This window comes from Prosopis cineraria, unplaced genomic scaffold, assembly GCF_029017545.1.
Source record: "Prosopis cineraria cultivar Desert tree isolate PC_DT_omini unplaced genomic scaffold, ASM2901754v1 PC6, whole genome shotgun sequence".
NCBI lineage: Eukaryota > Viridiplantae > Streptophyta > Magnoliopsida > Fabales > Fabaceae > Prosopis > Prosopis cineraria.
In genome coordinates this window covers 37,688,763-37,702,240 of record NW_026555337.1, presented here as the reverse complement: position 1 = coordinate 37,702,240, position 13,478 = coordinate 37,688,763, and the positions used below count along the sequence as shown (strand labels likewise).

The 13,478-nt window shown below is 29.6% G+C and overlaps 2 protein-coding genes across 2 annotated transcripts; both read left to right on the top strand.

Annotated features, from left to right (window-relative positions):
* Positions 1-2,501: 2,501 nt before the first annotated feature.
* On the top strand, positions 2,502-4,026 carry LOC129314373 (transcription factor MYB83-like). The gene is made up of 2 exons (XM_054957800.1): positions 2,502-2,855; positions 3,819-4,026. Exons 1-2 carry the CDS (start codon positions 2,569-2,571, stop codon positions 4,021-4,023), a joined length of 492 nt encoding a protein of 163 aa, XP_054813775.1. The 5' UTR covers positions 2,502-2,568; the 3' UTR covers positions 4,024-4,026.
* Positions 4,027-4,064: 38 nt separating this feature from the next.
* LOC129314126 (uncharacterized) lies at positions 4,065-4,544 on the top strand. Its single transcript, XM_054957497.1, has one exon. The coding sequence runs from the start codon at positions 4,065-4,067 to the stop codon at positions 4,542-4,544; it is 480 nt and encodes a 159-aa protein (XP_054813472.1).
* Positions 4,545-13,478: the final 8,934 nt, after the last annotated feature.

Sequence of the window (13,478 nt, the reverse complement as noted above, 5' to 3'; positions counted from 1 at the left end):
TAATATGCTTTAATTTATGGCAACCTATATAAATAATTAAGATTTTGACAAGATATGAAAAAAAAAAAAAAGAATGAAAAGGAGATTGCTGTTAGGAAGGGGACATCAAACGCTTCAGATGTGTATATGGTAGTTAAAATAAGTAGTTAGACCCTAATGAAAAAACATGCAAAAAATGTAAGCTATCGCAGACACTATCTTAAATTACACATATCCCATCAACAACACTTCTCAACCCTGCAACACTTTTAGATGTTTTTTTGTAGGAAAAAAAATTCCAATTTCAAAAATACCATAATATATTACATTTAATTTTAACAATATTGAAGCTTGAGTCAAATATATGGCATGAGTAATGAGAGAGAGCACAAAAAAATAGATGATAAAAATAATTTTGAATTGAAATTATATTTTCATGTAAGGCAACTTGAAAATACTTAATTATTACTCCATCAAGTGACTTATATAGTAATGACCATTCCTCTTCGAGACATACTCTCTCTAGATTACAATATAAATTATTGTTAACTAATTTACAATTTTAAAAAAATTTGTTAAAATCTTGATTTGTTTTAAAATTTTCACATCTTTTTAATCATCATTCCCTTGAGTAGAGTAGATATGACATTTGACATATTTAAAAACTCTCATTAATTACTTGAGTAAACTATAATAAATAAAGAATATAATTAGAAAAAAATATAAAACCTATCTAATGCCTATATTTTGTACAAAAAGAATTTCTAAAAAGTATCATATTATGGTTAGAAGAAAGTATGCCTTATATTGAAGACAAAAAGGGAGTATATATATTATCTTACACTCCCCTAGACCACAATATATAGGACATTAGTAATACTTTATAGTTTTCTAAAAAGATGATGAACCTTAAGCTTTTATAAAAATTTTATATCTTTATAGTTATACCTCATTCAATATTCTACATGATTGCCTTAATACAGGACTTCTAGAAAGTACCTTAAATTATGGTCCAGAAATAATATACTATATACTCTTTTTGTTTCAAATTATAAAACAATTTGATATAATATTGTGCATACCAATAAAACACAGTAATGACAATTCTAAATTTATTTTTTAAAATAAAATTATAAACTTTTAAAAATACTCCAATATACATTTATTATTATACTATAATATTATTTTAATTTCTCTACTTGAAGATAAGAGTAAATTGGAAAAGAAATATTAATGAAACTTTATTTTTTCACAAATGTGTTATATTTTGAAATAACAAAATTTTTTTAAAATTATCTTATAATTGATGGAGGAAGTAAGTGTATGTATATATATCTTACACACAAACACACGTGAGTTTGAAGTCTCTAAACCCTAGAGAGAGAGGGGGGGGGGGGATTATGTGAATTGGAAGCAAAAGGGCTTACGTTTTAAAAAAGAAAGAAGAGGATTACCTTGTGAGTGAAGTAAACTATATGGAAAGGGACAAGAAATTGAGTCAAAGAAAAGAACATCAACCGTCCCTCTCCCTGTCTCTTATTACTTTCTTCTTTATGTATTATTAATATTAATTAATGGCAGAAAAAATTCTCAATTACAATGATCATTTTATCAATGCTATATATAAAGTGTATTGTAATATAATTAATTTGATTTACTCATAATGCATAAAATATGTCTAAAGTGAGAGTTATTTATTGTTTTAAGAAAATATCTTATATCCTGTGTCTTTATTTATTTATTATGATTATTTTATCAACTTTTAGTTATTAAAATATTTGCTTAAGAATCAATCTAGATGCTCCGCTATATACAACAAAAGTGTACGTGTCTCTGTACATTGAATCGAAGCGATCATGCATTCAAAAAGAATGATATAATAAGACAATGAAATTGCATATGGTATGGAGTGATATCTCATAACATTCATTCACGTTTTTCCTCTATTTTTCTTCAAATGCATCCTCTGTATTCACAATCCAGACTGACATAATATAGGAAAAATGACACTTAAGTCTCAAGAGTTACATTCTTGATAAAAAATTTTGAAAAATAAAATTTCAAATATTGATTAAAATAATTATTAAATAATATACTTAAATGTCAATTTTAAAAATTTATTAATTACACCTCCTAGTTAAGGGTATTTTTTTTTTTAAATCTTATTAATTGCACCTTGGAAAGAGCCCAAATACCTTAATTTTCTAAAATGATATTTTTTTAAAAAAAATGTCATAATAATATAAAAGTGCAATATGGTATATAATTTGTGAAGGAAGGTCCCCCTCGAGTCCGTTTTGTACTCTACCCATGATCAACCAACCAAACACAAAAGCCTCAATACGTAAACACATAATATTCATATGATTCATATCTGAAGCAAACCCCACGGAACCATCAGAATCATCATCATCACCATTCCCACCCCATGAAGTTACCTTCTCTCTCTCTCTCTCCCCCCACATTCACATATATATAGTAATTTTCTCTTAAATCGAACACAAGGCCATCCATCACTTAAAAACAAGAAACTTGCCTTCTTATTAATGCTTGCTTGTCTGTGTCTCTAGCTATATAGAGCTAGATTTGATGATGACAATGGGGAAGGACAACAAAATGAAGGGCAACAATGTCAACAAGAGCAAGCTGAGGAAAGGACTGTGGTCGCCAGAGGAAGACGAGAAGCTGATGAGGTACATGTTGACGAACGGACAAGGTTGTTGGAGTGACATTGCCAGAAACTCTGGACTCCTTAGGTGTGGCAAAAGCTGTCGTCTTCGTTGGATCAATTACCTCAGACCTGACCTCAAACGTGGCCCTTTTTCTCCTCACGAAGAACACCTCATCATTCATCTTCACTCTCTTCTAGGCAACAGGTATATGTATATATATACTATCGTAAGTCAAGGTTTGAAGAGAATGTGACGCACAGCAGAGCAGAAATGTTCTGCAAGAAAAACCCTAACCCTATTCTCAGTTTCATCACAGTTTTGATTTCTTATTATTGATACCGCACATTGTAAACTATATAAAGAGTAAATAATAGCTGTTCAATGAACTAATGCTTTGGCAGGTAAAAAAGTGTTTTCTAGAAAGGAAATGATAAATGTACCTATCCCCCTTTTCTTTATAAATACATTCTGTGTATCAAACATGAAATCAAAGTACAAACGTCTCTCATGAAAAACAACCAACAGCTGAAGATGAAATGTGAATTTTCTGTGTCTTTGATCTGTTGTTTGGGAATTCTTGTTAAGAGCATTTACATACATTTCACATTATTAGGTTGTTCAAATGTAGGTGAACTTAAGATAAAATTGAGTTTAATAAATAATATATAATAAATGAAAGAACCAATAAACTTCAGTTTGAGATTTTGGATTACAATGTGGTATATTTATATCACTCTTTGCCCATTTGTTCTCCCCTACCTTCCATGCATCGCTCCCCATTCTTAACAACAGCCCAAAAAAAAAAAAAAATCCAAAATGAGACACCCTGATGATTTTTTATTCTCTAGTACTAATATGTAATGCAATTAAGTATCTTTCACATTTTCTTACATGTAAAAACCATATTGATCTGCTATCCACGTTCAGTTCATAATGTACTTTATCCTTTTAGATAGCATATTTACACTTTTGCTTTAGCTATAGGTCTTGCTTCAATTTGTAACCTTCTGTAAATCTCTGATAGGGATAATTTAAAATTCTATAGGGCTGTGTTAATTGCATTACAAGTACGTTTACTTTCTGTTTCTATGTTGAATTGATCTTCTATATGTCTAATTAATACTGATCTGTCACCTGTTTCTTAATTTTCTGCAAATATATGTTCAGATGGTCACATATTGCTGCACGTCTTCCTGGAAGAACAGACAATGAAATTAAGAATTTCTGGAACTCCGCATTGAAGAAAAGGCTAAAAAACAACAGCACCACTTCCTTAACTTCATCACCAAACAACTCATCCCCGTCGACGTCATCATCAGACCCTAAAAATCATGTCTTGACAAGCATGATCGACCCATTAATGCCACCGTGAATTATTCTAATTCCTCCACGTCATCATCGTCCTTGACGTCCATGCAAGTTCCTATCATTTTCGGAGACCAATTAGTTTCTGAACCCTTTTTCACATTGAATCATCATCTTGACATGAACAATATTGAAGGATCTGGTAATTTTCCTTTACCTTCAGAAGTTGGTGGCAATATAGAAGAAGGGCTTTGTAATGGAGATTATGGGACAATATTGCTAGAGCCTAGCGGTAACATTGAGGACAGTAGTGTCCCAAATTTTGATGATCTAGTTAGTGTGAAAAGCCACTACAACAACTTCAATAATGCTTGCTTCAAATACACTAATGATCATCATCAGATAATTCAGAGCTCAAGTAAGGAAGAGGATCAAGAGGACATGTTTGGGCTTGCAAATAGTAAGATCATCAATAATCATAGTATTATTAATGAGCACTTAGGAGAAAACCTTATTGTGGGAGATCATTGTGATTTGGAAGGTCTGATGCAAGACATGTCTTCTTTTCCCTTCCATGATTTTTCCTAAGTTAGTCGAATAATGATAATAATCATTGCCTTTGCCCTCAGTACCTTAGCCAGAGATCGTATCTGCTGTTGGCAGAGCTTACTCTTTATGCTTGCCCAAAATAATAATAATAATGATAATAAGCAGTGCCTATATATATATATCAACCAGTTTTTCCAAGTTCTTAGGAAATATTCCTCCATACCCTTTTCACTTCATTTTCAAATTTTATAGTCTGTGAGCGAGTCTGAGACTAAATATTCAAATTTGTTTTAGGTGACAGATGTGATATTGCAATATGGTTAGTGTCTGTGGTAGGTGGCTTATTTGGGAAGCAATAATATATATATATATATATAGATTCGGGAATAGATAGGTAGGGTTGGTGCAGTAACAATCATGAAGGAGAGAAATGTGAATAGCGATGATTAAGGAAAGTGAAGAATTATAGTATGATATTGAAGTTCAGTAGTAGTGTTGATTTTTCTTAAATGTTAGTTTATGTGTTGTGTGTGGCTGAAGGAATAAGATGGTGTTATTCAAGTAGTGGTAGCTTACTTAAAAAAAAAAGTACAATTTTTCTATGATGTATCAGTCTATCAGATCACACACACACACACACACACACCACGAATAAGCAGCAACTTTGGTCCTCTCTCTCTGATCTCTTGAATTTGACTTCTCTTGAATTGAAGTGTTCTTAAAGCGAGAAAGAAAGCGATATATATCATACATAGTTTCAGATACAATCAATCATCTAGACCGATTAATTATCAAAAGACAGGTAATTTTCACCGTTTATAAGAGTTAGAAAAAATATATTTTATTCTAACTACACCTAGAGTTTTTTTATAAGACTCATAATTGGAGAAAATATAAATTTAAAAGCTGGGACTTATAATTAAGGACAGTGGGAGAACTATTGTTTGATGAAATATTTGAAGATTGAAAAAAAAAGCTTCTATTTCCATAATTTTAATTATATTTGACTAAAACATCCTTATATTATTTCCCTAATTAGTTCCTACATATTCTCCCTCCCTCCTGGGGATTTTTTTCCCCCTTTTCGTTTTGGTCATATTAGATGGATTAAGTTGCCTTTCAAGCACTTACAGGCCGTTATTTTACCCCAAAAAAAAAGGAAAAGAAAAGCATAATAGGCCATTGTTGGACTGAAGGTTAAACAACGTGAGAAGTTGTTGGGTATTACTAATGCCCAGGGAACGAAGGCCCATTATAGTAAATTAATATATGTTACCATAGGCCCATTGAATATAAAATTTAAATTTAAATTGTGTACTCAAATAAATAAATAAATCCTCTCACGTTCCAATAATTAGGCAGCTATGCATGGATTGATTAATTAATAGATAATATAATTTTAGTCCCGAAAAATTTCTCTCAATTGTCAATTTAATTAAACTTCAACTCAATGTCACTTAGTTTTCGTATTTCATTGAGTTAAGAAATTGCAATGAATGGATTGTACTGAGCAAAAAAAAAAAAAAAGAAATTATAATGATTAAACTACTTCAATTCAAAAGATATAAGAATTGAATTGTATTTAATCAATAATTGAGAAGAATACAGAAAATAAAAGGTATTATATATTTTCCTTAATTATTAATTAATTAGTTTCATTTTTAAGTATTTTTTTAAGCAGTCAATTTAATACAACTCACGCACACGTATATCAATGCCGGTTCGGTTCTTGAGCCTCACACTCAGACATTGTTACTAGAACGACTTGTCAATGGTCTTAAGTATTATTTTTAATTTTATTTATAAATTACTTTTAATATATTTTATTAAAATTAAAAAAATTAAACCTTATCAATTCAGTCCAAAATTTTAATAAATTTAACTTTACCATTATTAAATATACATATATAAAAAATAAAATACTCAAATATTTAATAATCTACCCAATATTTAATAGGAGTAAAATGGTCAAAATGAACACAAAAATTATAAAGTTGTGCCATAAATAAGACTAAAACAAATACTTTCACTATCCTATAAATAAGACTAGAGAAAAGCATTTAATTTGCGCTAATATTATAAAATAATAATAAAATTATTATTATTATTATTATTATAGTGGGAAATGTTGACTGCCACTTTGGGTCTTCGAAAGCAGACTAATTTGTATCAAGAACTACTTTCACTTGAATTTTTGAAATTATAGATTAAGAGCTTATTTCGTTTTTATTTTCATTTTTTGTTTTTAAAAAATATTTTATAATATAATTTTTAAAATTTTTTCAAAAAAAAATTTGTTTGGTTATATAATTCAAAAATAGTTATAGAATTAAAAGATAGACTGATAATATGATTATAGGTGGTTATGGTAGTGGTTTAAAATAGAAATTGATCATGATACTTGTAATTTTCAATAATTAAATATAGTATATTAAAAAAAACAACTTAAAGATGTTTCTATTTTTGTATTTTAAAAATAAAAAATAAAATAGTTGTGAAAACAATTAAATTTATGGTCTGGAAAACTGGACCGGAGAATTGGCCTTGTGTCTGGTTTGGTTTGTTGGCTTTTTAGGGAGGGAATCAATCCTAATCAACCCCCAATGACCTCGAGAAAACTCAATTGATTTATTCAACGCCACAAGTTGGGCAGGTTGAATGGGTTACTACTTTTTCCTCCAAAACCCTGAGACAATGTCGTTTTGAGTTTTAAAATTTTTTTAAAAGATTAGATTAGAATCAGATGTAAGCCTTAAGCCTAACCAATGGTGTCTTTCTCCTTATTCCTTCACTCATTTTCATCTTTGCTTTCTGTAAACACTATATTTTATCCAGACATTTTTTTTAATTTAATAAAATTAATAATAAATAATTAAAAAAAGTATATAAATATAAAAATAAAATTTAATCCTTTTTAGGATTATATTTTCAAGAAAATAATTAATAGGGTTTAATTTTATTTTAATCTAGACAATCTTTTATTAGTTAAGATCTTATTTCTTTTAATTCATTCAAAAATAACCAAAAATATAAAAATAAATAAACAATTGAAAAAATTGGGGTTAAATATACATATATATGCACATTTGTGTGTGTGTATATATATATATATGTAAACTGAAGGTTAAATGCTAGTTTTTCAGTGTTTAACCATCAGTTATGGTCCTTCATTACAAAAAACGTCAGACGAGAGAAGGAAGAGCAGACTCTCGGCCAGACCAAATGAAAGAGCAAAAGAGAGGCAGAGCAAAAGCTTCACTGAGCAGAACACGCACACACGTACATGAAAGCACAAAAAAAAAAAAAAATAGAAGGAGAGAAAAAAGCATGCACGTTACAGCAAAAGTAGAGAGCAGCAAGAGAAATGAAGTCAGACACGCGAACGAGCAGAGGGAGACGCATGCATGCATAAAGCTTGGTCTCTCTGAAAACGTAGGCACGAGGAGGAAGAGAGCAGACTTTCTGCCATGCATAAAAAAACAGAGAGATCGAAAAACTGGAGGGGGGACGAACGAAAAAATAGAAGAAAAAAACAGAGCACAAGAGGAAGGAGAGACTGAGAAAATGCATAAAAATGGAGAGGAGAGCATCGAAAATAGGGGACTGAAAAAAAGAGAAACAAAAATGAGAAGAGAGAGACTGAAAGGAAGACTGGAGACGAGAGGCACAGAGAAAGAGAATATGAACAGAGTATCAAGGAAGAAGGAGCGCTGATCCAAAACTGAAAGAATTGGAGAAGCAGAGAAGAAGAAGGCAAGAGGAAGAGAAGAGAGCATTGATACAAAATGCACGTCAAAATAGAGCAGAAAAACTGAGAGGGAGACACAGAGAACGGACAAGGAAAACAGAACACAAAAAGAAAAAAAATAGAGCACCAAAAGAGAGAAGAAATGGAGAGAGGAGAAGAGAGATCGAGAATGCGAGAGAGAGAAGAGAACCAGATGAAGAAGAGAAATAAAGCTAGACAAAAAACAGAGTAACAGACGAGAAGAAAAGGAAGAAGAAAGAGAGACCGAGAACGCGAGAAAGAAGGAGACCGAGAACGAGGAAAATCGAGGAGAGAGAGCTAGCTCCAAGAGGCGAGAAGGTCATGCATGAATACAGCATTCACTCTAAATCCAACAAGCAAGGTGACTAAGGGAAACTCCTGCCGTGTGTTCAAAAAGAGCAGGAGCGTGGTAAAGAAGTACCCTTTGAACCATGCAAGAGGACTGAATCCCTATAGCCTGGACATAGTTGGCCATCGCGGTTCGAGTATTAATATGCATACTCTCTGTTTCTCATTGTCTTGCAGTTAGACCCTGAAGGTATTTCTTCTTTCTCTTTATTTATTATCATGTCTAATATTTTGATTATTTATCTGGTTGGATGGAAAGGTTTTGTTCTTATTATTATCATTTGCATTCATGGAGAAATCTAATATGGAAGGATTTATTCTTCTTGAGCCTCAAACAGATTACACCTTTAGTTATGAATAATAGTGAGAGCTTAACATCTTTTTAGGTCTGCCATGAAATCACAATATTTATATGATATGAGAAATTCATAATAAATAAATTGGGTGTTAATGGTATAGATGACATGTGAATCGTGTTTATTGTAATTGTTAGATGCTATCACCACTACTCTCATTATTTTCTTTTGAAAGCCATATCTGAGCATTAAGCCACTTTGAAAAATATTGAAGAACACATCCTCAAGTTAAAAGAGGAGTGAAATATCAAAATAGTTCTTTCTTTGTTTCTTCAAATGCTAAATTTATATTATACACTGATTACAAATGTAAATATCTCGATTATCTATTTGTTGTGTAAAATTTTAAGAATCTCTGTAGGCACTTAGAATGATTTCATACTATGTAAATGAATAAGATTCTGCAAGTATGAGGATCAATCTTGTACATATAAAGGCCCATCATTAAAATTAATTTTATTTTTATAATAAATATTTAAGTTTCACGTGAGATTTTAAGAATTTTTTATAGAGAATTAAATTAATTGCCTTATCGTGTAGGATAATAAATTCTCACAGATATCATGATTCGCAATTTATATGGTAAATAAATAAATAAATTTTGTAAAAAATAATAAACATTTCTTATACTATTAATTAATTAAATTAATAAATTTAAATTATAATCATATTGTCTAATTAAATCTTTTGGTCATGTGAGATTTTTGAAACTTCGAAGACCTTTAGGATAATTGTACTACCGTGAGAGTCAATAAGACTTCGCAAGTATAACGATTAAGATTTATATATTTAAAAATATAAGTTATATAATTACACATTAAAATATACTTAAAATATTTACACTATTTCACTCTTTTATCGTGAGAGATTTTAAAGTCTCTGTAGATATTTAGAATAACTGTATTATTGTATGAGCTAATAAGGCTCTGAAGGTATAGCAGTTAAATTTTTAAAAAAATAAAACATAAAAAATAATTTTAAAACTCTTTTCTTTATTTCAAAATTCAAAAATTGAAAAAAATATTGAAATTAAATCACTCTTTTATCGTCAGAATTTTGGAATCTCTATAGATATTTAGAATAACTATATTATCATAAGAGCTAATAAGGCTCTGTAGATATAGCAGTTAAATTTTCTAAAAAATAATAATAAAACATGAAAAATAATTTTAAAATTCTTTTCTTTATTTCAAAAAATTCAAACATTGAGAAAATAATTAAAATTAAATTACTTTTTACAATTTAAAACACACATATCAAAATTTTAAAAAATTGTTTTATTTGAAAAATGGTAAATTATTTCTAATTAATTTCTCTTCAAAAAAATATTTTCACCAACAATTTTCAAGCCCAAACTACGTGGACTTTAATCTCCATCAGAGGATACGTAGGCCTTAAAGTCATATTCTGATTCAAGTCCTCCCTCATAAATAAATAAATATTTCTTACTTAATTCTTATCATTTTTATATCAAACATATGAATATAAAAGAGATAATTAAAATAATTTTAAAACTATATTAATATAGCACAACAAACTTCAGGTAACCGTTCTGACAAATGAGTGTTGTGGGGTGCCTAACACCTTCCCCATACTCAACCAACCTCCCAAACCTATTCTCTAATTTCGTAGGCCATCCTTATCCACCTTTAAATGATTTTTCAAGATTTTTCTCAAAATTTTGGTGGCGACTCCCATTTTTTCGGTCTTCTTTTTGAAGGCCAGAACCTCAACTCTCGTGCCGTCTACGTCGCATTTTTCGGGTGCAATACTTCTCTATCCCTTCCCTTCATTTTAGCATATAATTCTTGGCATTTTTAAACTTTCCATTTCCCCAGCTTCTTTCTCGTTTTTCATCATGGGTCTGCAGCCATCGTTGTGATGGGTCTATTATTGTCATCAATCATGCTCTTATCCTCTTCACTTTTGTCATCTCCGTGGTACTTGGTTTGCTATCTCCACCATTCTCTCTTACCTTTTCAGTTAGAGCCGGTAAGTCTAGCCAACCTTGATAGGTCAGTTCGAACTTACCTGAAAAAAGTTAAAGTTGGGCTTGACTATATGAGCTTTTTAAAGAAGGTAGGGTACTTTAAGTCTGATCTAAATAAGCCTGGCTCAAATTAAACCTGGCTCGAATAAGCCTGACTATTAAAATTTTCAGCTTTATATGTATAAAGAGTTGGTAATTTTAGTCAAGTCTAAAGGCCAGCTTGATCCAAATAAGCTTAGCCTACCCGGTTTATCAGTTCTATCTTCAGTCTTCAAATGTTGCTTTTCTTTTAACTTTGGGTGTGAATTTTGAAAAGTAGAGAAAAGATGGACAACAGTGAAATAGACTCATTGTCTTCTAGGCAATTAAATCACACTCTTCATCTCTATGTCTTTTATTTTCAGACATGATGGCCTAGGTATAGATGAATAGAAGTAGACTAAATGTCTAAATTTTTAAATATAAAATGTCATAAAATAATATAACAAGCAAGGGCATTAATTTTTAAGAGAAAATGATGATAAAATCTCTCAAATTATATAAATAACAATCTAATTTCTCAAAATATTATAATTCTATTGAAGTATTTAGGGACTTTTATGTCATTAAATTTTAAATTAAAAAGATTATTGTATCCTTATTGAGAAGTTGTAATTTTTTTATTTAATTCTTACGATTCTTTGAATAAAAATTGTTATTCCTTAAACAAAAGTTATGATTAAGGGTTTGTTATTTTGAGAACTTATTTTTTAATAATAAAAATTACATTTGACAAGTTGTGATTTCTTGTTTAAGTCTTGCCATTCATAAAACAAAATTTGTTATTTCTTAAGCAAAAATTATAATTGGGGCTTGTTTGCAATAATAAAAATTACATTTGATAAGTTATCATTTCTTGTTCAACCCTTGTGATTCACGGAACAAAAGTTATTATTTTTGAAGCAAAAATTGTAATTGAGGATTGTTATTTTCAATAAGGGTAAAATGATATTTTCTCTTTAAAATTTATTGACATAGAAGTTTCTAAAATTTTAATAAAATTATGGCATTTGGAAATACCAAATTATCATTCATATAATCCAAGAGAATTTTATTATCATTTTCTCAATTTTGAACTACCGTTTCCTCCTTGGCCCAAAAAAAAAAAAAAAAAAAAGACTACCCGTTTCCTCCTTTTTGTATAATTGTGCTTGCATGTATTTACACACACACATGTTAACAATGTTACTTTGTATATTTTTACCTTAATATTGTTATTATTTGAAATTTATTTATTTTTTGTATTTTTATGTAACATAATTAATATATCATTTAAAATGTATTAATTTTATTATGAGGATCAATAATATTTGAAATGTTGTGTTTTATTATTGTTAGAATTATTATTGTATGTTGTATGAGAGATTAAGTCTTGAATATGGATAAATGTATTAAGAATTAATGTGTTTTTATTTTAATTATATTATTTTATTAGATCGGTTTGACCCCCAATATGAACCCTTAACCCTTGACTCTTGACCTTAGTCAATTCAATGACCAATTTAGTTTTTAGTACCTTAATTAAATCAAAAACACTTAACCAAGCAAGTTTTTAAATTTTTTTGTTTTTAAAAATAAAAAAATTTTAAAAATAGAAAACAAACAAGCCTTAAATTCCACTATTCTAAACTAAATTCAACCATTTTTGGAAGTTAATGTTTTCAGCTATACTCCCTTTGATTCAAAATCAAACTCAATTTACCTAACTGTACAAAGATCAAGGAAGAGAGTTAAAAAGAAGTTAATTCATTAGTTAAATCTTTGAAAAAGTGAAAAGCCTTAAGTCGTGTTAAGCTTCTCAAAGAAACTAAGGTGTAGTAGTGAAAGCACCCTAGGTCATTCTATCCTCAAGGAGCAAGCAATTTGCAACCAAATCAAACCAATGATCATGACAAGTTAAAAATTCAGAGTTGGAATTGAGAGTTTAAGAATGAAATTAGATGTTTATATTTGATTTTAATGTGAAAAAAATGTGTAGAAATCAACCAAGTATCAAAGTAGCTTCCTAAGGTTAGATTCTACCACTTCCATCCTTGTTCTTCCTCACCTTATTTTAGATTCAATTGTCTTCTTCAATTGGTGTGTGTGACGATGTCTTAATGACCATTAAGACTAGGTGATTGTGATTAGAACCTAGTAACTACTTAGAAGCTAATGCACAAACCACCCAAATAGATACACCAATTTGTGATTCAATCCTTAAAACTAGTTCTAGCTCTTGCCTTGATCATATTTAATACTTTAAATCAATCAAGATTATGATATTAATTAGAGTTTAAGTCCTAAACAATAGCTAATGCATGTCTAAACAGCAAGAGATTGCAATGAAAATATGTATTCATTCATTAAAATCTTGAGGCATAAACATAAACACTTAGAGTGCACAACTAGTTCAAAAATTAAATACACATCCTCTCCTTTTTAGAACATGAATTTTAGCCATAATAATTAATCTAAGACCTAGAATTAAT